General features: G+C 40.8%; 1 protein-coding gene across 2 annotated transcripts in view; it reads left to right on the forward strand.

The window, feature by feature from the left end:
* Nucleotides 1-26,488, forward strand: part of LOC140188022 (casein kinase II subunit alpha) — a 124,008-nt gene that overhangs the window by 29,374 nt on the left and 68,146 nt on the right. For both annotated transcript variants that reach the window (XM_072243929.1, XM_072243922.1), the window contains one exon: nucleotides 24,840-25,068. In XM_072243929.1, coding sequence (XP_072100030.1) covers nucleotides 24,968-25,068 — 101 coding nt within the window. In that variant the 5' untranslated portion in view covers nucleotides 24,840-24,967. The remainder of the gene's footprint in view (nucleotides 1-24,839; nucleotides 25,069-26,488) is intronic.

Here is a 26,488-nt window from a genome sequence, read left to right on the forward strand (position 1 = left end):
AATATAATCCCACTAAATATATAACAAGGAGCTGGAAACTACTAACAAGCTAACCTAACATCAGTGGTATGAAAAATATTGAATTCCATATACAAATTGTGATAATGGGACACTTAGAAACCAGCCCTTTCCCTCCATAAATGCTGGGTAACCTGTTGAGTTCTTCCAGTAGTATTTCTTTTTGCACCAGATTCCTTAAATTATCAAAGGGAAATCAATTTTTTCACAAACTACTAGTTTTTTTTAAGGATGTACAATTCCTTGAAAAAGTATTCAGCTCCCACAACTATTTTCACATTTTACTGTCTCATGTTGTAACTTTAAAGTATTTTGAAATAGGATTTCTTTTTAGGTAAATCTACAGAACATTGTGCATCATGTCAAATCAAAAGAAAAATTGTAAAACCTGCCAACAATTTACTGAAAATTTAAAAAAACACAAATTTATGAAGCTGAAAAAGCATTCATCCCCTTTGTAGTTACTAAGCTAACTTCCCTCAGGTGCATTATTGTTTATTACCGTACCAACTTACTCAATTTGTCGATGTTAAAAGATTGGAGGATACCCATTTTCAATGAATTCATAAGAATAAATACCTCCTATCTCTCTGTAAGGGCCAAAAGTATGGTAGATTTTCAACAGACCAAACCAAAATGAAGACAAAAGAGCATTCGGGACAAGTCAAGGAAATGATAATAGAGAAGCACAAATCTAGGGAGGATACAAGACCATTTCAAAGACATTGAACCTACCTTGGAGCTCAGTGCAGTCCATTGTGAAAAAGTGATTTAAGAATAAGAAACCACAGCCACACTGCCTAGGTCAGGCCACCCTGTAAACATAAGCTGTAAGCTGGAGAGGAATGGCATTTCTAAGAGAGACTACTGTAACTCCAGCAGTCACTGAGTGAGTGCAGATGTCAGTAGCTGCAACTGGAGATGAAGTTCATGACTCCACAATCTCTAAGACCTTGCATAAGAAGGAAGAATGGGAAGAAAGGAGCCCTGGTGCTTTTTTTTTTAAAAAAAGAAGCATATCTTTGCTCCATCGCATTATACAAATCTAGTAGAGACTTATCCAAAAAGACTACTGGGTGTAATAAGCTGCGAGAGGTGGTTCAACTGAGTACTGAGCAAAGAGGGTTGAAGGCTTTTAACAGTCGACGTTTCAGTTTTTGAATTCTTAGTTTTCATGCTTTACAATTTTCTCTGTTTTTTTGGGCTCTACTATGGAAAATAAATGAGCATGTAATTCACAAATACAAATTCACAGTCAAATTGATCAAAATCTCTGGTTGTAATATTCATTTACGTGAACAAAGGGTTGGCAACTGAATACTTACAAGGCACTGCAATTGATAGAATGGATAATGGTCATTTGGTAGTTGTGATGTGTTTGGGCTTGCAGTATCACAAATAAGTAGTATATGTATATACAATTGGGATAATATACTGGCTTGGATTAAAGATTGGTTGGTGGACGAGAAACGGTGAGAATAAGTGGAACTTTTTGGGTTGGCAGTTGGTGATGAGTGAGGTTTGCAGGGATCAGTATGTGAGTCTCCAGCTACCTGCAGTGTTTATAAATCAGCAGTATGAAGCAATATGAAACTGGGGTTCTGAGTCAAATGCAAGGAGGCTTCAAGCTAATTTGATGGAGGTTGAGTTGTGGGGAAAATACATGGCAACTGCACTAAATGTAGCTATATCTGAAGTTATCAGATTCGGAAGGGAAAATACTCAGGAAAATATTTAGATTGTCACAGATTACGGAATATTAATGTGCAAACAAGTCTGGTTGCAGTTAAGTCACTGAAATCAAAGATGCATGTACAGCAACCATTTTAAAAAGCAAATACAGGTCGACCTTCTCTAATCCGACTACCTGTAATCTGGTCCCTTTGATAATCCGCACTGATTTCAAATTTTCTGTGCAACTGTAATTTCAAATTTTCCGGGCCACCATACCAGTCTGCTGCGCATTGTTTTGGTTGCGCTAGATCTATTCACGTGATGGCGCGCTCTTGTAAGCACAGACAGGCGATTCCTGCTTGTTTTCCTGTATTTATTAATATCATTTGCATGAGGTGCACCCTCCCATCACACACTGCCCTCCAGCATCGCCCAGCCGGCACTCCATTTTTTTCTGCCTATGACCTCAGATCAGACGTGGTCACCCACTGAATTTAAGCATATTACTAAGCAGAGGGAAAGAAACTAACGAGGATGCTCTCAGTAACTGCGAGTGAAGAGGGAAGAGCCCAGTGCCGAATCTCCGGGCGGGGGTGGGGTTAACTGCAAGTCTGTGTCTTTGCTATCGCTTAGCTCATGCTGGTAGTGGGTGCACTTTATCTTTTGCCGGTTGGGAGGGGGGATTGTTGCTTGCTGCCGCTTTATGCGAGGGAGGGAGGGGAGCGGGTGGGGGAACTTAGGGGTTCTAACATTTAACTGTCGTTCATTCTTTGGGGCACTCCTCTGTTTTAATAGATGGTTGCGAAGAAAAAGCATTTCAGGATGTATATTGTATACATTTCTCTGACACTAAATGAACCTTTGAATCCTATGGTATTTTAAAGGTATGATCAGGCAGTTAGCTATTGCTTAATGTGATCCTTCTGTAATTTGGCATTTTCACCAATCCGGCACTCCTCAGATCCCAGTGGTGCCGGATTATAGAAGGTCGACCTGTAGTATGTTGATCTTTGCATAGCAAGGAACTCCAGATTACTTGTTGCTCCAGATTCTAGCATCTGCAGTTGCTGGTGTCTCCATTGTTCTATAGATATATTTGCCTCATGGTGCGCAAACAAAAGTATGCCAGATTGATTCCTGAGAAGGCAGGACTTATTGCATGGGGAGCAATTGAGTTAGGCCTATATACACACCTGTAATTTAAAAAAAAAATATACGTTTAAGGATATGGTAACAGGTCCAACCAGCCTGCGCCGTTCGATAACATCTATGTGACCAATTAGCCTATTAACCCTGTGTTAACCCTAGGAAGCCCACACATTCACAGGGAGAATGTTCAAACTCCTTCCAGACTGCAGCAGAATTGAACCTGGGTTGCTGGAACTGTAATACTGTTAACCACCATGCTGCCCATTCATTTACAAGAATGAGAGCAAATCTAATTGAAGCATTCAAAAGTCTGACACGGCTCAATAGACTGGGTGCAGAAAGGAATGTAATTGTGTTCAGGGGATACCTCTGGTTGTGATATTAAGAACCAGAGGCACTGTTACAGGACAAATGAGGAAATTTCTGCATTTATTTCAGTGAACCTCTGGAATTATTCAGTGGGAGCCTAATCACTGACTATATTTAAAAAGGTGATCGATTTCTAGACATGAATTATAAGTAGAGAGTGGGAATATGTTGCTGAGATGAAAGATCAGCTACAATTAGATAAAATGGTGGAATTCATATGGCCCACTTTTTTTAAGGTCATTAGATGTAGGAACAGAAGTCTTTGTATTCTGGTGCTGTGCCCTCTGGTCTGAGGCTCCCCAACTATAGAAAACATCCTCTCCACGTCCTCTCTTGTCCACTCAAGTTGTTGACATTTCAGTTTTTACATCAATGAACCAACAGGACTAAAGCCAACCATTCCTAAATTTCCAGTCCTCCAAATTAAAACTGGACACAGCAGCAGAGACAATAGCAACAAAGTATTGCTTAACAGCCTGACTTTTATGTTACTATGTATTGGCGGCTATGACATTTAGAATTTATGGGATATATTCAGGGACTAGACCCAGCGGGTGGCATAATGGCTTCAGCGTCGGACTTCAGGCCGAAAGGACCCGGGTTCGAATCCAGCTGGCTCTCCCGCACGCTTTCCATCCGTGCTGGCTTACGAGCTGGTGATCTCTTTGGAAACTCACCCGGCAGAAGGCAATGGCAAACCACTGCTGTAACTTGCCTCGTACGCAGTTTCCCACTACGTCAGAGAGGCGTGGAGGGAAATCATCCACTAACCGGAGAAACTCCAAATGCGACGTACCTTTCCTTTTCCTATTCAGGGACTATATTAGTAATGGGTGTCTCTAATGTTTTAGTGTTTCAGGAATGCAAGGCATGTAGCTTAGGTTTTTCTGTATTTAATGGTTTGCTTGATTTTCATACTTCTTGAGGGACATTGGAAAGCTGTCAAATATGTTTTTAATAGTTGTAAAATGTTGCAATAGGAAAGATTTGATAAGGGCAAGATTTGTATTTAATCTCTCTATATATTCAGTGGCCACTTTATCAGGTATGCCTGTACACCTTGTTAATGTAAATATCTAAACAGCCAATCATGTGGCAGCACCTCAGTGCAATAAAAGCATGCAGACATGGTCAAGGGATTCAGTTGTTGTTCAGACCAAACGTCAGAATGGGGAAGGAGTGTGATCTTAGTGACCATGGAATGATTGTTGATGCCAGACAGTGTGGTTTGAGTATCACAGTGTGGTTTGAGTATCTTAAAACTGCTGATCTCTTGGGATTTTCTGCACAGCCATGTCTAGATTTTACAGCAAATGGTGCAAAAAAGAAAACATCCAGTGAGCAGCAGTTCTGTGAGCAAAAATGCCTTGTTAATAAGGAATGTTCAGAGGAGAATAGCCAGACTGGTTTGAACTGACAGGAAGGCAACAGTAACTCAAATTACCATGTGTTAAGAACATAAGACATAGGAGCAGAATTGGGCTGTTCAGCCCATTGAGTCTGCTCTGCCATTCCATCATGGCTGATACCGGATCCCATTCAACCCCATATACATACCTTCTCATGATATCCTCTGATGCCCTGACCGATCAGGAAATGATCAACTTCCACCTTAAGTATACGCGTGGACTTGGCTCCTCCGCAGTCTGTGGTAGAGCATTCCACAGATTTACTTCTGTCTGGCTAAACAAGCTCCTCCTTTCCTCTGTTTTGAGGCTGTGCCCTCTAATTCTGAATACCCCCACCACAGGAAACATCTTATTTGCATCCCCATATCTATTCCTTTCAACATTCAGTAGATTTCAGTGAGATCCCCTCACATTCTTCTAAATTCCGGTGAGTACAGGCTCAAAGTTGCCAAAACCTTCTTAAATGTTAATCCCTTCATTCCCGGAATCATCCTCGTGAACCTCCTCTGGACTGTCTCCAATGATCCTTTCTGAGATATGGGGCCGAAAACTGTTGACAGTATTTTAAGTGCGGCCTGACTAGTGTCTTCTAAAGGTTCAGCATTATCTCCTTGCTTTTCTATTCTCTTCCCCTTGAAATAAATGCCAACATTGTATTTGCCTTCTTTATCACAGACTCAACCTGAAAATTAACCTACTGGGAGTCTTGCATGAGCACTCTTAAAGTCCCTCTGCACCTCTGATGTTTGAACCTTCTCCTTATTTAGATAATAGTCCGCAGTATTGTTCCTTTACCAAAATGTATTATCATACACTTCCTAACACTGTATTTCATCAGCCACTTTTTTGCCGATTCTTCCAATTTGTCTGTCCTGCTGCAATGGCATTGCTTCCTCAGCACTACCTACCCCTCCACCTATCTTATCATCCGCAAACTCTGCCATAAAGCCATCAATTCTAGTATCTAAATCACTGACAAACAAGCAGTCCCAGTACTGACCCCTGAGGAGGAACACCACTAGTCATTGGCAACCAACCAGAAATGCCCCTTTTATTCCCATTTGCTGCCTCCTGCCTGTCAACCATTTCGCGATCCATGCCAGTATCTTTCCTGTAATGCCATAGGATTTTATCTTGTTAAGCAGTCTCGTGTGGCATCTTATTAAACGCCTTCTGAAAATCCAAGTAAATGACATCCATTGCTTTTCCTTTATCTACCATGTTTGTTACTTCCCTGAAGAACTCTTAACAGGTTTTTCAGGCAAGATTTCCCTTCTCAGAAACCATGCTGAATTTGACTTATTTTATCATTAATCTCCAAGTACCTCGAAACCTCGTCCTTAATAATAAACTCCGACACTTTCCCAACCACTGAGGTTAGGCTAAATGTCACTCCACCCTTCTTGAAGAGTGAAGTGACATTTGCAATCTTCCAGTCATCCAGGACCATGCCAGAATCAAGTGATTTTTGAAAGATCATGATCCTATACATCTGTTATCTCTTCAGCAACCTCTCTCAGGACTCTGCAATGTAGTCCATCTGGCCCAGGTGAGTTATCCACCTTAAGACCTTTGAGTTTGCCTAGTACTTCTTTCCTTTGTAAGAGCAATGGCACTCAAGCTTGCTCTCTGACACACTCTTAGTGTCTTCCACAGTGAAGACGGATACAAAGTACCCATTAAGTTCACCTGCCATTTCTCTGCCCCCCCCCCCCATTATTACCTCACCAGCATCATTTTCCAGTGGTCCAATTCTCACCTCCCTTTATTCTTTATATAACTAAAAAAGCTTTTGATATCTTGGTTATATTATTGTATTTCATCTTTTCCTTTCTTGTAGCTTTTTTATTTGCCTTTTGTTGAATTTTAAAAACTGCCCAATCATCCAGCTTCCCATTCACTTTTACTATCTTATATGTCCTTTCTTTGGCTTTTATGTAGTCCTTAACTTTCTTTGTCAGCCACGGTTGCCTACCCTTGCCATTTGAGAACTACTTCCTTTGTGGGACACGTCTACCCTGCGCCTTGTGAACTGTTCCCCGAAACTGCAGCTGTCTCTGCTCTGCCTTCATCCCTGCCAGTTATCCTCCTCCAGTCATCTTGGCAAGCTCCTCTGTCATGCCTCTGTAATTCCCTTTATTCCATTGCGATACAGATGCAAGTAAGTTATGCTTCTCTCAGTCAAATTTCAGTGTAAATTCAATCATATTATGATCACTGACTCCTAAGGATTCCTTTATGTTAAGGTCCCTGATAAGATCTGGGGTATTACACAACACCCAGTCTAAGGTAACCTTTCCCTGAGTAGGCTCAAGCATAAGCCATCTCGTAGGCACTCAACAAGTTCCCTCTCTTGTGATCTGACATCAAGCTGATTTTCCTAATCCCCTTGCATATTGAAGTCCCCAATTACAATTGTGTAATTACCCGTATTGCATGCCTTTTCCAGCTCCCTTTGGAATCTCAACCCCACATCGTGGCTACTATTTGGAGACCTGTATATGATTCCCATAATGTTTTTTTTTTGCTCCTTGCAGGTTCTTAACTCCACCCACAAAGATTCAGCATTCTCTGACCCTATGTCACCTCTTTCTAAAGATGTAATTCTATCTTTTACCAACAGAGCCACACCACTGCCTATGCCTTCCTGCCTGTCCTTTCAATACAAGGACAGCTCCTTTGTTCAGCTCCCAACTATGGCCTTCTTTCAGCCTTGACTCAGGGATGCCCATAACATCATACCGGCCAATCTCTAATTGTGCCATGAGTTTGTCCACCTTATTCCGAATGCTATGCACATTTAAATACAACATCTTCAGTTCTGCATTCTTCGTGTTTAAACAGTGGTGTGCAGAAGAGCATCTTTGAATACAAGACATTGAACCTTGAAGTGGATGGGCTACTGTTCACAAAATTCAGAGTACATTTATTATCAAAGTATGTATACTTTACACAATCTAGAGATTGTCTCCTTACAGGTAGACAAAACAAAGAAATCCAATAGAACCCAATAAAACAAAAGATGACCATCGAACACCCAATGTGCAGACAGAAAAAGAAGTGCAGGCAGTAAAAATAAGTAGATAGTGTTCAGATCTGAAGTACGTGAAAGTGAGTCCACAGGAGCCCACTTGTTGCAGGCCACAGTCTCGGTTCAGTACGGAGGCAAGTAAATGCCGCAGAGCAGTGAACTGAACTGGCTCGCCCCTCATCTCCGGCCCTGGCACCCTGCCACTTTCAATCTGGCCTGGCACTTACATTGTCCACACCTTGCTTTTGGACCTGGACCCTACTGCTTTGATAGGCTCATGGGCTCAAGCCCTACTGCCTTGATTCGGCCCGTACCTGACCTTTCCAATTTGGCTTGACGCTTAAATCAATCAACTTTGTGTCTTTTCCCACTCTTGGAGCCAGATTCTGTGTTGCCTCAGTTCTGCTGCATCAAATTGCCTCCAAGTCTGCTCCAGCAATAGCCAAACATTGGCTCATTTCCTCTTCTGTGGCCCAACAGCTCGATTTGCCGCAACTACCCAGTACCTTTGAGACTTCAGTTCACACCACAAAAATGGCAGGTCTGACAGGAAAGTTGCAGACTATTGTTTGCAGTGATCGTTTACCAGAAAAAGTGTGATTGATAAAGTATTTAGTTGTTTTCTTTGTTTTATTTGCCACCACCAAGTTGTCACTGAGCTTCACCTGCGCCATCTTAAACTGGATCTGTGTTTTGTTTTGTAAGTTCAAGACGTTAAACTAATTCAAAGGAAGAAATGCGGGTCTAATTTTGGGTTTACGTCTAGTGAGGCGCTGATAAAAATGGGGAAACTGGAGTTTCTGTTGCATATTCTGGCCATTTTGGGTGACCATGTGACCTGAGACAATAGACAATAGGTGCAGGAGTAGGCCATTCTGCCCTTCGAGCCAGCACCGCCATTCACTGTGATCATGGCTGATCATCCACAATCAATATCCAGTTCCTGCCTTATCCCCATAACCTTTGATTCCGCTATCTTTAAGAGCTCTATCCATCTCTTTCTTGAAAGCATCCAGAGACTTGGCCTCCACAGCCTTCTGGGGCAGAGCATTCCATATATCCACCACTCTCTGGGTGAAAAAGTTTTTCCTCAACTCCGTTCTAAATGGCCTACCCCTTATTCTTAAATTGTGGCCTCTGGTTCTGGACTGGCCCATCAGCGGGAGCATGCTTCCTGCCTCCAGCATGTCCAATCCCTTAATAATCTTATATGTTTCAATAAGATCCCCTCTCAACCTTCTAAATTCCAGAGCATACAAGCCCAGTTGCTCCACTCTTTCGACATATGACAGTCCTGCCATCCTGAGAATTAACCTTGTGAACCTACGCTGCACTCCCTCAATATCAAGAATGTCCTTCCTCAAATTTGGAGACCAAAACTGCACGCAGTACTCCAGGTGTGGTCTCACCAGGTCCCTGTACAGCTGCAGGAGGACCTCTTTGCTCTTATATTCAATTCCTCTTTTTATGAAGGCCAGCATGCCATTAGCTTTCTTCACTGCCTACTGTACTTGCACACTTGCTATCAGTGACTGATGTACAAGAACACCTAGATCTCGTTGTACTTCCCCTTTTCCTAACTTGACTCCATTTAGATAATTTGCTTTCATGTTCTTACCACCAAAGTGGATAACCTCACATTTATCCACATTAAACTGCATCTGCCCACTCTCCCAGCCTGTCCAAGTCACCCTGCATTCTCACAACATCCTCCTCACATTTCACACTGCCACCCAGCTTTGTGTCATCGGCAAATTTGCTAATGTTACTTTTAATTCCCTCATCTAAATCATTAATATATATTGTAAACAGCTGCGGTCCCAGCACTGAACCCTGTGGTACCCCACTGGTCACCGCCTGCCATTCCGAAAGGGACCCGTTAATCGCTACGCTTTGTTTCCTGTCAGCCAGCCAATTTTCAATCCATGTCAGTACTCTGCTCCCAATACCGTGTGCCCTAATTTTGCCCACTAATCTTCCATGTGGGACTTTATCAAAGGCTTTCTGAAAGTCCAGGTACACTACATCCACTGGCTCTCCCTTGTCCATTTTCATAGTTACATCCTCAAAAAATTCCAGAAGATTAGTCAAGCACGATTTCCCCTTTGTAAATCCATGCTGACTCAGACCGATCCTGTTACTGCTATCCAGATGTGTCGTAATTTCATCTTTTATAATTGACTCCAGCATCTTTCCCACCACTGACGTCAGGCTAACCAGTCTATAATTCTCTGTTCTCTCTCTTCCTCCCTTCTTGAAGAGAGGGACAACATTAGCCACCCTCCAATCCACAGGAACTGATCCTGAATCTATAGAACATTGGAAAATGATTACCAATGCGTCCACGATTTCTAAAGCCACCTCCTTAGGTACCCTGGGATGCAGACCATCAGGTCCCGGGGTCTTATCAGCCTTCAGACCCAACAGTCTATCCAACACCATTTCCTACCTAATATAAATTTCCTTCAGTTCATCCATTACCCTAGGTCCTTTGGCCACTATTATATCTGGGAGATTGTGTCTTCCCTAGTGAAGACAGATCCAAAGTACCTGTTCATCTCGTCTGCCATTTCCTTGTTCCCCATAATAAATTCACCCGTTTCTGTCTTCAAGGGCCCAATTTTGGTCTTAACTATTTTTTTCCTTTTCACATACCTAAAGAAGCTTTTACTATCCTCCTTTATATTCTTGGCTAGTTTACCTACGTACCTCATTTTTTTCTCCGCGTATTGCCTTTTTAGTTACCTTCTGTTGCTCTTTAGAAGTTTCCCAATCCTCCTGCTTCCCACTTGTCTTTGCTATGTTATACTTTATCTCTTTTATTTTTATACTGTCCATTACTTCCCTTGTCAGCCACGGCCTCCCCTTACTCCCCTTAGGATCTTTCTTCCTCTTTGGAATGAACTGATCCTGCACCTTCCGCATTATTCCCAGAAACACTTGCCATTGCTGTTCCACTGTCATCCCTGCTAGGGTAGTATTGTTCCATTGAATTTTGGCCAGCTCCTCCCTCATAGCACCATAGACAGTGTGAGATCTTTTCTGGCTTCCCTTTGGATCATCTCTGCCGTAATAGGGAGACATTTGATTTGCATTAGAGAGAATATGTCAAGAGGAGTATCTTTTTTAGTAACTTTTTCTGGTGCTTTCTTTTCCAAGGGTAAATGAGACTCAACCTGCAAATTAACCTTCAGGGTGATCTACACAAGAATTCCCAAGTCCCTTTGCATCTCAGATTTTAGAATTTTCTCCCCATTTAGAAAATAATCTACACATTTATTTCTTCTACCAAAGTGCGTGACCATGCATTTTCCAACTTTGTATTTCATTTGCCTCTTTCTTGCCCATTCTCCTAATCTAAGTTCTTCTGCAGCCTTCCTGTTTCCTCTACATTACCTGCCGCTCCACCAACCTTCGTATCATCTGCACACTTAGCAACAAAACCATCTAAGTCATTGTTATACAGCACAGATAAAAACGGTTCCAGCACCATCTCCTGTGGAACACCACTAGTCACTAACAGTGAACCAGAAAAGCATCCTTTTATTCCCACTCACTGCCTCCTACCAATCAGCCAGTGCTGTACCTATGCTAGTAACTTTCCTGTAATACCATGGCCTCTTAACTTGTTATGCAGTCTCATGTGTGGTATCCAGTCAAAGGCCTTCTGAAAATTCGAATATACATCATCCACTGCATGCCCTTTATCTATCCTACTTGTAATCTCCTCAAAAAAATTCCAACAGGTTTGTCTGGCAAGATTTTCCCTTAAGGAAATCATGCTGACTTTGTCCTAACTTGTCCTGTATCACCGAGTATTCCACAACCTTATCCTTAACAATTGACTCTAATTGAGTCCCCTATCACTACCACTTCCCTCTTCTCCCTCTTTCCCATTTGCATCACGGACCCGTGCTCAGTGCCAATAACCTGGTCTCCGTGCCATTCCCCTGGGAGGTCACCCCCAATAACATTATACTTAATATTGAGGAGAATGGCCACAGGTGTTCTGTACTAACTGCCTATTCACTTCCCTATTCCTTCGGATATTCATCCAGCTACCTTCCTCCTGCGACTTAGTGGTGACTACTTCCTTGTAACTCCAATCGATGAGCCCCTCGCTCTCCCATACAACCGTGATGTGAAGTTCCAGGACACTTCACTGGGATTTATTTTAAGTGTTTAACTGGTAGTCTCTGACTTTCAAGTGCAGCTTTTTTTTATTATACTTGTACATGATCTGTTCTTAGGCACATCTTTAGTACTCGTATTTAACATGGTCATCAGTGGGTAAAAAACTGGGATCAAATATTTCAAGGACACAAAAGTGGAAATTAGCTGCAGGGCTTTGTGCACCAGCTGGCAACAATGTCAACATGAAACTGATTTCTAAATCCACTTAGGTGGCTTGAATCGGGGAATTTTATTAATGTAATAAATAATAGGTGATTAGAATTCATGTATGCAGTGTTCTGGCACTAACTGAGCTGTGATCACATTGATGGTCTTATAGTGAAATAGCATGGAATGGATGAATTAACCCATATTTTTCCAAGTTTAGCTCTGGACAAATTTGTTTAATGGCTTGCTTCCCAAATTGTATTCTTGATTCACAGATATTCTTACATGTATATTTGATCTTCCTTGTAAGATACTGTATATTTACTACAAAAATACACAAGTTCACTGTGTGTGTGTGTGTGTGTGTGTGTGTGTGTGTGTGTGTGTATATATATATATATATATATGAGTCAAAAAGGCCTTTTCTTTCCTCATTTTCCTCATTCCTCAATTGTTTGCAGATGGGCAATAATCATTTTATAGATTTTGTGATTTAAGCCAAATTCAGATTTCTGCATCTACATAACATCTACAGGATAATTCAATGTAGGATGGGATAAAAGGAGTGATTCCACCCCCCCCCCCCCCACTTTGTGATTGAGCTTCTTGTTGCTGCTCAACTAGAAAGGTATTTTAAGAGATTTTAGTTTCAGCTGGGGTAACAGTTAAATGTTTTTTGACAGGGAGCTATGCTAATAGAAGGTGATGGCTGGAGCTAGAATCATCTAGGGTTCTTGCAGATCGTTTTCAATAGCTTCCAACAATAAAATGTGAATGAGAGTTTGTGGCAACAGATGGCTTCCCCATGTGCTGATACTTAGCAAACATCGATCCATCATTGCCTTTCAATCCTGTGACCCAAGTTGACAAGTATTTGCAAACCTCTTCCCAAATCTGAACTGAGGTCTGAGCCACAATCTGATTTACCTTTGAAAATATTTGTAAACCTACAGCAATGTTAGGAATTGACACATGTTTATTCATGGCCTGAGTGAAAGTGGCAGGATTTTGTTTTGAGATACAGCATGGAATAGGCCCTTCTGGCCTTTCAAACTGTGCCGCACAGCAGCGCACCAATTTAATCCTGGCCGAATCACTGGATAATTTACAGTGACTAATCCACCAACCGGTACGTCTTTAGACTATGGGTGGAAACTGGAGCATCCAGGGGAAACCCATGCGATCAGGGAGGTGAATGTAGAAACTCCTTCCAGACAGTGGCAGGAGTGACTTCCAACTTCAGACAGACTTCAGTAGCCCCAAGTAGTATGGCACTTCAGCCATGATGTGTGCTGATCTTTTGATGTACTCTGATCAATCTAACCCTTTCCATCACATAGCCCTCCATTTTTCTTAAATGCCCCTAATGTATCTCCCTCTTCCACCACCCCTGTTCCATGCACTGGTCACTCTGTATAAAGAACATACTTATTTATTGGTACTTAGTCAGGAAGGAACATCAACCTGGTGTGCAATTGATAGATTAAGGAGACCTCTATGTTTAATTGTGAATGTGCAGTGACACAAAATGATGACTAGAAAATTGCAGCCGTTTATTGGTGACCCCAGATATCAGACCCTGTTGCCCCTCCTCAGATTTGGGATGGGCACAGTTGCCAGAGTGATGTATTTGAGAGTTGTTTGTATGGAGTTGTGCACCAGTCTATTTCACTGCTTTTAAGGTGAAAGAAAAATAGTATACGAAGAGAGATGTCATATTCTGTTTGTTTTCATCACAAATAGTGAAAAGATGAGAGGTTAACCAAAGTTCTGGAACATTTATTTAGAATTCTAAATTTGAACCCCCACCCCACCCCCATTTAATTCAAGTGATTAAACTTAGACTGGAAGTTTTCATTTAATAAAAAACCACTGGTAGCTACGAAGCTACCAGATTCTGGTTAAAATGTATAGGTTCACTGCTGTCCTTCAAGGAGAAAGTCTCTCGCCATTACTCCATTTAGCCTCTTTGCCAGTCTAGATCCACTAATGTGGCTGTCTCTTGTTTCCTTAGTTCAATAGCAATTAGATCATAAGACGTAGGAGCAGAATTAGGCCATTCAGCCCTTCCCCATCATTCCATCATGGCTGATTCATTATCCCTCTCAACCACATTCTCCTACCATCTCCCCATAACCTTTGACACACTGATTAATCAAGAACCTATCAACCTCCCCCTTAAATATACCCAGTGACCTGGCTTGTACAGGTCTGTGCAATGAATTCCACAGGTTCAGTAACCTTTGGCTTTAAAAAAAATTCCTCTGTCCTTGTTCTAAATGGATGACCCTCTGTGCCTTCTGGTCCCCACTGTAGGAATCATCCTCTCCATATCCACCCTATCTAGGCCTTTGAGTATTGGATAGGTTTCACTGAGATTCCCCACCGTCATTCTACAAAACTCCAGTGAGTACAGGCCCAGGGAATTGGAACGCACAATAAATGACCAGCATTGCCAGTGAAGTCCACGTCATGTCACTGAATGAGAAAAGGAGCTGACTTCTTTTAATGCTATTCAGCTGTTCCCCATCCTCTGTAAATTTAACCTTGTACTTAAAAAAAAAAAAATCTGCCCTGTTCTGCTTTCACATCACTCATGACATTGCTGGTCAACTTTGACTTCCAATATTGTTGAACCTCTTAGCATGTCACTGTCTGCTAAGACTCTTAAAATGTTTGAAATAGCCTTTTTTAACCTCTTAATTTTTGCTTTCTATTGCTGTCAGTTTTGTTTAGTGCACCTCTGCAACACCAGAGAATATTTTTCCAAGTTAAGAGGCGCATGGTGTTATGTGAACAGAATGTAGAATCATTAATTGATAGGTAAATTGTTGAATATAGACTTTTTAATATAGGCTTTTTTTGCATTTATCAAACTAGGGCTATCTTTTCCTTTTTCTTTTTCCCCCCCCCGACTTCACCAAATGGATCTGAGTTGACCAAGGTTAATATTAATGTTAATTGTAGTTCTGCTTGAGGAGTCTAATGGCTGCACAGATTAATTATTTTAGAATTTCAGGAGGTGGGTGTCACTAGGAAGCTTAACATTTATTGCCATCCCTTAAATCTTCTTACGCAGGTGGTGGTGAGCCATCATCTTGAATTGCTCCTGTCCATTTAGAGATGATCTACAGTATTGTCTTGTCGGGAGTTCCATGATTTAGACCCAACAGTGGTGAAGGAACAAATATGCATTTTCCAGTCAGTAACTTGGAGGCGAACTTGTAAGTGGTGTCTTTCTTCTTGGAGGTAGATGTTGAAGATTTGGGAGGAGCTGTTGCAGTACTCCAGCTGAATACAGGCAATCTCTAGGTAACTAGCAAGATTTGTTTTTATAGATGTTCTTTAGTCCGTTTTGGCCTTAATTTGGAAGAAACACCAAAATGGCATTAAGTTTCATTCCTCCACAGTATTGTAATGAATGACATCAAAACTATGTAAGATTGATGAAGGACAATTACAAAAAGTGGAGAAAGGGAAACTAATTTGCCATTTGTAGGAATGAATGTGTGCGTTATGAGGTGATTCCCTTTGGAAGGTTGAATTTGAAGGCAGTATTCAAGATTAATGGTGGGGATCTTGGGGTCCATGACCATAGATCCCTCAAAATGGCTTCACAAGTGGTTAAGGCGGTGTATGGTATGTGGGCCTTCCTTACTCGGGGGATTGAGTTCAAGAGCAGTTAGGTAATGTTGCAGTTTCATTAAAAAAAAAGAACTTGGTTAGACCACACTTGGAATATTGTGTTCAGTTATAGTCGCCCCGTTTTTGGAAGGATGTGAAAACTTTATAGAGGATGTAGAGGTGATTTACCAGAATGCAACCTGAATTAGAGAGCATATCTTATGAGGATTGGTTGAGCAAGCTAGGGTTTTCCTCTTTGGAGTGAAGGAGGATGAGAGACAACTTGATAGAGGTGTACAAGATGTTTAGAGACTTGGAGTGGACAGCATGCACCTTTATGGCTCATACATAATAAGGTGATTGGAGGGAAGTATGGTGGGGTGTCAGAGTTAGCTTTAATTTTAGTGGTGGGTGCGTATAATGGCCTGCCAGGAGTGGTGGTAGATGCAGGTACATTAGGGCCATTTAAGAAACTCTTAGGCACATAGTTGAAAGGAACATGGAGGGCTGTATAGAAGGGGAAGGGTTAAATTGATCTTGGAATAGATTAAAAGGTCAACACAGCATTGTGGGCCTTAGGGCCTGTACTGTGCTGTAGTGTCCTATGTTCTATAAAGTGGCAGAAGTGTGCAGATGGAGTTAAATAGTCTGCTTTTTTTCTACATTTGCTGTTGTCAATAGCTTCCATCATTCTGATGAGAAATGAATTGGGAAGTAATTAGCTGAAATAACTTTACATGCTTTCTGTGCATTGAAGATAACTGGGTAGTTTTTCTGCACAATCAAGTTGATACCAATGTTAAATCTCTCCGGAACGATTTAACTGTGAGCGCAGCCAGTTTTGGAGGGCAAGTAGTGTAGGCCAAGAGCCTAAATTCATCCTGAGCCCTCACTGACCCATCCTGCAGTGCTTCCAATGCTCACACTAATTAATTTGGGTGTCATCTCCAGCCCACATGTCTTAAATTGGATTTTTCATTTCTTTGAATTTGGAGCTGTAGCTTGTCCCCTCTGCTGGCCTTTAGGCTGTCATCATCACATTTTATCCTGTGCTCTGAATTTTCTCTGTAGTCTGAAAATGTGCGATACTGTTTCAAGGAGAACCACTTTGCTACTTTTTATCTTTGGTACTCTTTTCTCTTTGCTCAAAATTCACGATATTATATCTCTTCTAATCTTCTTGCCTTGTCATGTTCCTTTTTGGGGTTTCTTCTATTGTTCTCTCTAAATTTATGTAAAGGCGGCTTCTAGTTAAGACTCTGTGTCGACTGAGAAAGCATGACAAACTGCCTTTTTGTGCAGGCCATTTTCTGCACAAATTATAGGCAACGTTTTGATGGTCGTTGTGTACTTGGACTTTGTGGCCCAGTTAGAGAATTGATTAAAATATGTGTACTCTGCAGTTCTAAGCTGTTAATAGCTAGCTCACTTCATAACTGATTGCAACAAAGCAATGGAATGAGTTGGTAATGGTTATGATTTTTAGTGGTCCAGCTTATGTTTGTTTATCAAGTTGGGCAGTTGGACAGAGAGAGAGGGAGAGAATGAAACATAATAATTTGAGTCAATGACCATTCATTAGAACCAAAATTATCGATAATCGTTTTGATCCTTGAGCTTGATGGTTTTTTCGCAAGGTGTGAAATATCTGGTTCAAGTGTGACAGTAAAACCCTTAAGTCCCCACACATACCAATGTCCAATGTTTGTTTTTTTTGTGAGTATGTCGTTCACAGCACTGAAGCCTCTTTCAACAAGGTAGGAGGATGGAAATGCAGTGAAGAGCAGTTTGGCTCATCTCCAGAGACCAGGAAACTTCATATGACAGTGTAGCCACATACCACAAAAGCTGACATTTTTGAATAGCATTTTTTGCTTCTTCATCATTCTGATTTTTGATAATTTTTTTCCAACCTCTCTTCCTGTTCGTCCACCTTACAAAGAAATGGGTTAATTATCCAGTCCGGAATTTCCGGATCATTCAAATCCTTGAATCAATTCTGAAAATCCTTCAGTGACTGCGGGTGTAAAAGGCACTCTTGCAAATCACCGTCTGTGAAAGAGAGTGCCATACTTCCCATGCAGGAAAACTGTGAAAACTTACTTCTCCCAATGTTTTGCTTACGTATTTCCAATTTTCCAATAAAAGTGGAACACTGCACATTTTGCCTAGATTAAATTGAAATACTCACCCTACTCTTTCATATTTAGAACGTTCATTTTGTCTCACAGATTGGCTAGGTATGTCACATCTCCACATAGTTCAATCTTGTTTCCCAAACTCTTGTCGACTTTGAGCAAAAATTCAGCCACAGTGTCAAAAAGATCAAAGTAAGTTTTAAGCAGCAGCCTTTTGACAGCCAGTGCGTAGAATTGAGCGTTCAAACTCTTCATCGTTATTTTTGCATAACTGGCAAAATATTCTGCTTATAATGATGTGCTTTAATTTTGTTGATAGCAGGTATTACAAGAGTCATGCTTGAAAAAACTCTCTTGCTGAGATCTTTGGCTGCGAGATATTGATGATGAATTAAGCAATGGATTGCAAAAACACTTGGAATCCATTTCTTTTTTCATAAATGCCACTAAACCAGCATGGCGACCTGTCATATGGTGCCCCATCTGTTGCACAAGAAATTATGTTCCTAATCAGAATACCTTTACACCAAAATGTTAGTGTACAAAGCAGTGTTAATTCCAACATTCCTGTATGCATCAGAAACCTGGACAACATACCGACGACATCTGAAGGCACTTGAAAAGTTCCATCAACGCTGTCTTCGAAACATCTTAAATATCAGCTGGGAAGATAGAAGAACCAACGTCAACAAAAGCAACAACCATTGAAGCCTATGTCATCAAGAACCAACTAGGATGGAGCGGTCATGTTGTTCGGATGAAACACGAGCGTCGCCAAAACAAATCTTCTACTCCCAGCTTAAAGAAGGCAAACATAAAAGTGGTGGACAATAGAAGAGATTCAAAGACATCTTAAAAGCCAACATGAATCTGAACTGACTGAGGTCTACAAGTGAAGAGATCCAGAATCCAATTGCATAAGGAGGTATTGAGGCCCAGATCTTGGAATTTACTGACTAGTTTTGAGAGGATGATGGTATAAAATGCTGAGCTGTAATTGATGAAGTGCATTCTGATATTTGTATCTTTGTTGTCCAAATGTTCCAGACAATGAGATGGCATCAGCTGTAGACTTTGGTAGGTGAACTGGAGCGGATCCAAGTTGCCTTTCAGACAAGAGCTGATGTGCTTCAACACCAGACTCTCAGTAAACTTCATCACCGTCAATGTAGCTACCACTGCGCGATAGGTTACCACGCTCTTCTTGCTTGAAGCAGGTGGGTGCCACATACTGCTGGAGCGAGCGGTTGAGTTATCTGAATACATCAGCCAGTTGGTAAGCACAGGTCTTCAGTACTTGACCAGGTACTCCGTCCAACCGCATGCTTTCCCTGGATTCACTCTCTTGAAGGTAGCCTGCACTTGATCTTCAGATACTGAGACCCAAAGAATGTCAGGAGACATGGGGGTTCGCGATGGTTGCTCCAGTTCTGGTGATGAAAGTGAGCACAGAAGGCATTGAGCTCATCTGGAAGAAAAGCCCTACTGTCCTCTGTGTCACGAGATTTAACTTAGTGGGAGGTTATGGCATTCAGACTCTCCCACAGCTGTCGAGCATCCTTCATTGATTCATCCAGTCTAGTCCACCTGTGAGATGACTTTCCGCAGAACATACAGTAAAATTTCTGCATAAATATGACCTAAAATGTGATGAGATCTTCATGTAAATCCTAAAACTAGATAGAGAACCCAATTAAATAATAACACAAAAACATTACACTTCATTTATTTATTGAGAGAGATGATACAATATTATATGTATTTCTTGGAAAAACTATGTGAACCTTTGCTTTCAGTAACTGGTGTGACCCCCTTGTACAGCAAAAACTTCAACCAAGTGTTTTTGGTAACTATTGATCTGTCCTGCAAGTTGGCTTAGAGGAATTTTAGGCCGTTCCTCCTTACAAAACTGCTTCAACTCTGGGATGTAGATAGGCTTCCTTGCGTGAACTGCTTGCTTCAGGTCTTTTCACAACATTTCTATTGGATTAAGGTCAGAATTTTGACTTAGCTGTTCCAAAGCACAAATTTTCTTCTTTTTAAACCATTTTGTTGTTTACTCTTGTCTTTTGGGTCATTGTCTTAATGCATTATTCAAATTCTATTAATCTTCAGGTGATGGACTGCTACCCTGACATTCTCCTATAAAAAAAAATCTTTGGATACAGTTTTGAATTCATTGTTCATTGCAAGCTGTTTAGGCCTTGAGGCAGCAAAGCAGCCCCAAACCTTGATGCTCCATCCACAATGGGATGAGTTTTCGGTGCAGTGCCCTTTTTCCTTCAAATATAGCAATGTGCATTTCTGCCAAAAAGTTCAACTTTTGTCTTATCTGTCCGCATAACATGGTCCCAGAGGGGGCGTAGAACATCCAGGTGGTCTTTTGCAAACACAAGACATGCACGGTTTTATTTTACAGGGCAGTGGTTTCCTCTGTGCTGTCCTTCCATGAACACCATCCTTGTTCAGTGTTTTTCTTATGGTGGACACATAAACAGAGACTAGCAAGTTCCAGAGATTTCTGCAGGCCTAAGTTTGTTACCTTTGGGTTCTTTTTCACCTCCTTCAGCATTGAATGCTGTGCTCTTGGTGTGACCTTTGCAGGATGCCCACTACTAGGGAGAGTAGCAACAGTACTGAGTTTCTACCATTTGGAGACAATTTCTCTTACTGTGGACTGATGAAGACTTGAGTCTTTAGAAATGCCTTTGTAGCCTTTTCCAGCTTCATGTATCTTTACAATTCTTCTAAGGTCCTCTGCAAGTTGTTTTGCTTGTGGCATGGTGCACATAAACAGATCGATCTTGAGAAGAGCAGGCTCTGCCAGTGACCTGACTTTGTGCGTTTTTTTTATATAGGGTAGGACACCTTTCCAACCCACATCTCCAATCTTATCTCATTGGTTGGAACACCTTACTCCAAATAACTTTTGTAGGAAGCATTACAGCAGAGGTGCACATACTTCTTCTAACAACTACATGTAATACTGGATATTTTTCTCAATATATAAATGAACAAGTACAATGCTTTTTGTGTTTTTTTTATTTAACTGGTTTTCTCTATCTTGTTTTAAGTCTTGCATGAAGATCTGATCACATTTTAGGTCATATTTTTGCAGAAATAGAGAAAATTCTGCGGGGTTCACAAACTTTCTAGAACCACTGTACCTGCACCTCTTGTAACATTCTTGATCTCTGGACTGGAATGCCTCTGAGCAAATTCCGGATTTCATTGTTCACCCAGGGCTTCTGATTTGGGTAAACCCTGTAAGATTTCTTGTGACACACTCATCCACATCTGTTTTCATCTGTTACGACCCTGGTGTAATGATTCGAGTCCTCAGATGAGTTCTTGAACACAGCCCAGTCCACTGACTCAAGATCTCCAGCAACCACCTCTTAGTTGTCTTGATCTTTGGGGCCTTGCTTTTTAGGCTCTATTTGTATGCAGGTAGTAGGAGTACAACTAAATGATCTATCTTGTCAAAATGCAGCCTCGGGAAGGAACGATTTGCATTCTTTATCATAATGTTGCAATGGTCTAGTGTGTTGGAACCTCTGAAATAGGTTATGTGTTGGTGATAATTGGGGAGGGTTTTCTTCAAACATGCCTGGTTAAAGTCGCCGACTATAATTTGAAATGTACTGGGTTGGGCTGTTTCTTGCTTGCAAACAACAGCGTGTAGTGTCACAAATGTTTGCTTATAATCAGCTGCTGGTGGTATGTAAACTGCGGTCAGCATCACAGATGAGAACTCCTGAGGCAAATAGAATAGCCTTACATTTAATCGTTAAGATTTTCTTTAGGGGAACAAGAAGTCAGCATCTTCCCAATGTCCATGCACCAACGAGAATTGACTAGTGAGCATGTGCCACACCTTTCTCCTTACCAGAGTTCGATCCATTCTGAAAATCGTAAAACCTTCTGGTCGTACCTTTACGTCAGGTGTATCCACATTTAACCAAGTTTCAATGCAACGGACAATTGAGATCTGCCTTATCTGCCTCTGATACAGCAGCCTTGTCCTGAGATTGTCAGTCTTATTTTCAAGCAACTGCACATTCGCCAACAAGATGCTGGGTAGAGGAGGCCTCATCCTGTTGCGCTCCAGCCTGGCTTGAATTCTGCCTCTTCTGGTGCGTTTTCGGCCATGTTGTTGAACCTTAAAGGCGCTGCAGTTAACTGCTGGCTATAGTTTATGACTTCTGCTCCACATTTAACCATCAAGCATGAGATCTAAAGAGCATTGATGTAATTTCGTAGTCTGAAATTATTGGTACTTACTGGTAAAAAGTACAAGCATACATCTTTCATTAGTCTTTTATATTGCTCTGTATTAGTTACTGGAAGCTAAAGGAGTTGAGTATTTAGCTCATATTGGTCATAGAGTAATTACACATTCAATGTAATTTACTTTTAATTACACTCAAGCATACTCTCCTTTTTGGAAAAATTCTTGAGCATAATCCCAATTGTACAGTTTCATTCTGAGGCAGTTTCTCAATCTTGATGTTTAAATTTGGCGTAAAGGGAGCATCTTGGCTGCTGGTGTCTGGTACTGCATATCTGTGGTACAATGGGCTTAATCAATAGCTCTGTTTATATTTTATAAGGAGGCACTTGATATTTTCTGCATAGTGATATTTTGCAATGAGAGGATTTTTGGTATCTTAAAAAGATTGTCCTCAATTTACTGGAGTATTTGAACATATTTGCATGGTACTAAAGCACATAAGATATAGGAACGGAATTAGGCTATTCGATCTATTGAATCTGCCCTGCCATTTCATGATGGCTGATCTGTTATCCCACTCAATCCCATTCTTCTGCCTTCTCTCTGCAAACCTATCAACCTTTGCTTTAAATATACCCAATATCCTGACCTCCACAGCTGTCTGTGGCATCGAATTCCACAGATTCGTCGCCCTCTGGCTAAAGAAATTCCCCTTCATTCCTCCTGTAGGAACATCCTTGTAATCTGTGGCTGTGCCTTTTAATCCTAGATTCCTCCATTATCAAAAACATCTTCTCCACATCCACTGTATCTAAGTTTCAATGAGATCCTCCCCGCCCCCCCCCCCATCTTCTAAACTCCAGCAAGTACAGGCTCAGAGACATCAAATGCTCCTCGCATGTTAACACAAACATTCCTGTGGGAACAAAGCGATGAAGACACAATAAACATTTCAAATGTTGTAAAGGTCTTCTCTGTTCAAAAAGTTTAGCCTGTAAAATACAAGTTTCCAGTGCATAATATTAATTCTGTAGCAACACTTTAGAAATGCCAGCGTTTAGTCTCCTGTTATTTGCAGAGAAATGTCTAATGCTTTTCTTAAACTGTGGCAAAATAACATGCTGTTACGTGGTCTTCATTTCAAGTCAGCTAATTAACCAACATACAGTAAGTAGGTTTCAGTGAATTTGGATAGAACAATGAAAACCTAAAATTAAGCTTCAGGTAAGTAGTTTTATGTGGGATAGATATGGGAACCTTCTGACTGTGATTTGGATAAGAAAAGTAGGCAGGTGATGAGACTTTTATATTGAAGGGTAAAAAGACTTCGGTCTTTATGCAGGCATATAGAGTGCAATAGCTAGAAGGTTATATTGAGCCATAGGTTACTCATCTGGAATAGATTCTAGTTATGGGAACTATATTTCTGTTTATCTATCTGCCATCTACCCATTGGGACAGGCATTTCCGGCCTTTCAAGCCGCACCACCCAGTAATCACCCAAATTAATCCTTGCCTAATCATGGGACAGTTTACAATGACCAATTAACCTACTAACCGTGTCATCTGTATTCTAAAGCTGTGTGCTAACCACTATGCTACTGTAGTGAGGAGGATGCAGAAGTTTACAGAATATTACCAGCAGTGAGATTGATATTGCTCCTTGAATAAGAAAATAGTCCACATTTTATTCAAAATAATGAAAGGTTTTTCCATTAAGTGGATTGCCTGAGGAAGTGGTTGAGGTGGGCCCAATAACATTTAAATTTGTATAGGTAATTTCAGTGGGATATGGGCCAAACATGGACAAATGGAACTAGCTTAGATGAGCATCTTGGTTGACATGGTCGGGTTGGGCTGAAGGGCCTGTGTCCACACTATTTTCCTCTGATTCAATATTTCTGTTACTTGGTTCTATTTTCTCGGGCCATGGCGGATTCAGTTGGTGTTACTAGCTTTAAACTATAGTTGAATTGGTTTTGATAAAATTATCGGTAGTATGTTCATTTCAGGTTTACTTATAACGTTATACTTGCTAAAGATTAGCAATGTACAGTCCAGTCTGTAGTTGCGGTCTTTCACAATGCTGGCTTGAATCGTACAGTACTAAATGCATGGTGAAATTTAATTTATAAGAAGCATCAAGGTAAAGATTATTATTATATAAATATGGAAGCTGTTCTTTTTAACTTGTATTCTGATATAATCTAGGATTAGTGCAGTTGAGTGGAACCTGAGTAATGTTGCATTCAGTGTCCTTCCAGATACAGCTTTAAGGCTGTAACATTATTTAAGTTTTGTAAAATGGAGAGCCATCCACAGTACCACCGATGCGGCAGAGAGGGCCTCAAGATGGCTGTGGCTCAAAAGAGGGGAGCTATGGAGTCATAAGTAGCTAGCCATCTGGACACAAACTGGGGTCTGATCAGCCCCGGCTGGGTCACCTGGAGGAGGAGGTTGTATGATGTTGAAAGACCCAAAACACCCGATGATTCCAGGAACATCACTGAAGATGTGTCCAGAAGCATCAATAGATGTATGTACACAGCATTAGCTTTGAAAGTTGTCAGTAAAATGCTCAGAGTAGGAATCTTCCCAGTGCAATACTGAACAGCCAAAGGCACAACGTGTACCATAGCCAGTGCTGTCTGATAAATGCCTGTATCTAGCTGCTTCTTGATGACATTTCTGTTTCTTTTATTTCACTGAGTTTGAAACTTGCTGATTTATTTTTCCTGTGGATCGTGGGAGAGTTTCAATAAATAGATACAAAAAGTAGAGTTTTTATTATCTTTTGCCTAAACTGAAAAGACATCCAATGTTAATTATCACATTTGTGCTCTCCTTAACAGTGAAAAGCGTGATTGAAGAGAGACCCTTCCTATTCTGATTGCCAACACCGAAAGTAATTGCTTGCCCTCAGCTGGTAAAACCACTCGATATCTGCTTCTGAACTGCCTCCAGTCTTCTCCAATAAGACATGGCAGGACCTGTGCCAAGCAGGGCCAGAGTTTACACTGATGTGAATACACACAAACCAAGAGAATACTGGGATTATGAAGCTCATGTGGTGGAATGGGGGTAAGTCTTTTTAAATCAAATTGTTTTGAATTTTTTCTAACAAACGTCAGATAGAATTCCATTTAATATTGTCATGTGCAACCTAACAAAAACTGCCGATTGACTCAATGTGATTTTTACTCTACAAGCAGAAGTCCAAACTATTTGTTCAATCTATGGTCTTACAAATCTGTTTTGAGTGTTGGTAGTGTTGGGCAGTGGAAGAACTGCTTAAACATGATGGGTGAAATCTCATCCATTTGAATAGGCAATGTATTCAATTGAAATGTAGCAATTCAGCAGATGTGCTACGCTGAAGCTTTGCTTCAGTCCTAGAGAATCCTGTTGCAGTTACAAAATGTGAGAGAGTTAGTCTCTGAGAAAATATATCCTTGAAGTATTGTTGACTACATATAAGCTTTAACAGTGACAAATTGAATAAGTTGCTAAGGTAATATACAGTTTTGTACTTGAGGAAAGTTAGCATAGTAATTGCAAAGGGATGAGTACTTATTCAAACTGTTACATACCTCAAGGAGATCTTGTGACTTTCTTGTGAGAATGATATAATGGTCTTTTGGAGGTCACCTGATGTAATTTTCCCGCCGATGTGAGGTCACGTGATGACATGTTCACCACGGGTATAAAAGCAAAGACCTCTGGTGACACAGTTTTTCCAGCTAGAACGTTCGTCAGTGTCTCCGTTCCGTTGCGTATTTATTTTATGACGCAGTTTCATTTTTATTACGGAGTGTTACATTCTATTGCAAGGTACAATAGTGCTGGACTGGCAATTTCTGCCAGATTTGTTGATGTACCTTTTCAGTAGTATTGGAGAGTGAAGATTTTATTGAAGTACAGGACCTGAAGGATTAAGAGAAGTTGGTATCGTTGGGCAGTTTAATAAAAGATCGACCTTATTGAGTCTTTGTTGAAGAAATAGTGACCTGCATCGAAGATAACTCTTGCCAGAAGAGCAAGGTAGTCCATGCAGGATTTGCTCTCTGGAAATTAAGGTCAGTTGTCTTAAGCTGTTTATTTCCTTCCTCGTGAATCCTTTGGACAGAACCAGCAGGGAACTCGCGTCTATGAAGAAATCCTTCTCCAGAGAAGTCTCTCCCAAATGAATGTATAAATCTGTTGGACTTTCGAATTTACCATTTTAAGAACTGTATTTGACCTTACCGCTTTAAGAACTGTTTTCGCATTTATCGCTTTAAGAATCAGTACCGAGTGACGATTTGTTGAACGGCCGCATAGGGGTTAACTTTCTGTTAAGGTTTTTGTTTGTTTTTTTATTGTTTATCCGTGTTTAATAAATGTTTGGTTGTTTTTATATAACCTGACTCGATTGATATTCATTGTGCTGGTTACGTAGCAAACCTCACGATTTTAGTTTCAATTTTTAGTAAATTGTTGTAAGGTTTTGGAATTTTTCTTT

This window comes from Mobula birostris, chromosome 2 (assembly GCF_030028105.1).
Source record: "Mobula birostris isolate sMobBir1 chromosome 2, sMobBir1.hap1, whole genome shotgun sequence".
NCBI lineage: Eukaryota > Metazoa > Chordata > Chondrichthyes > Myliobatiformes > Myliobatidae > Mobula > Mobula birostris.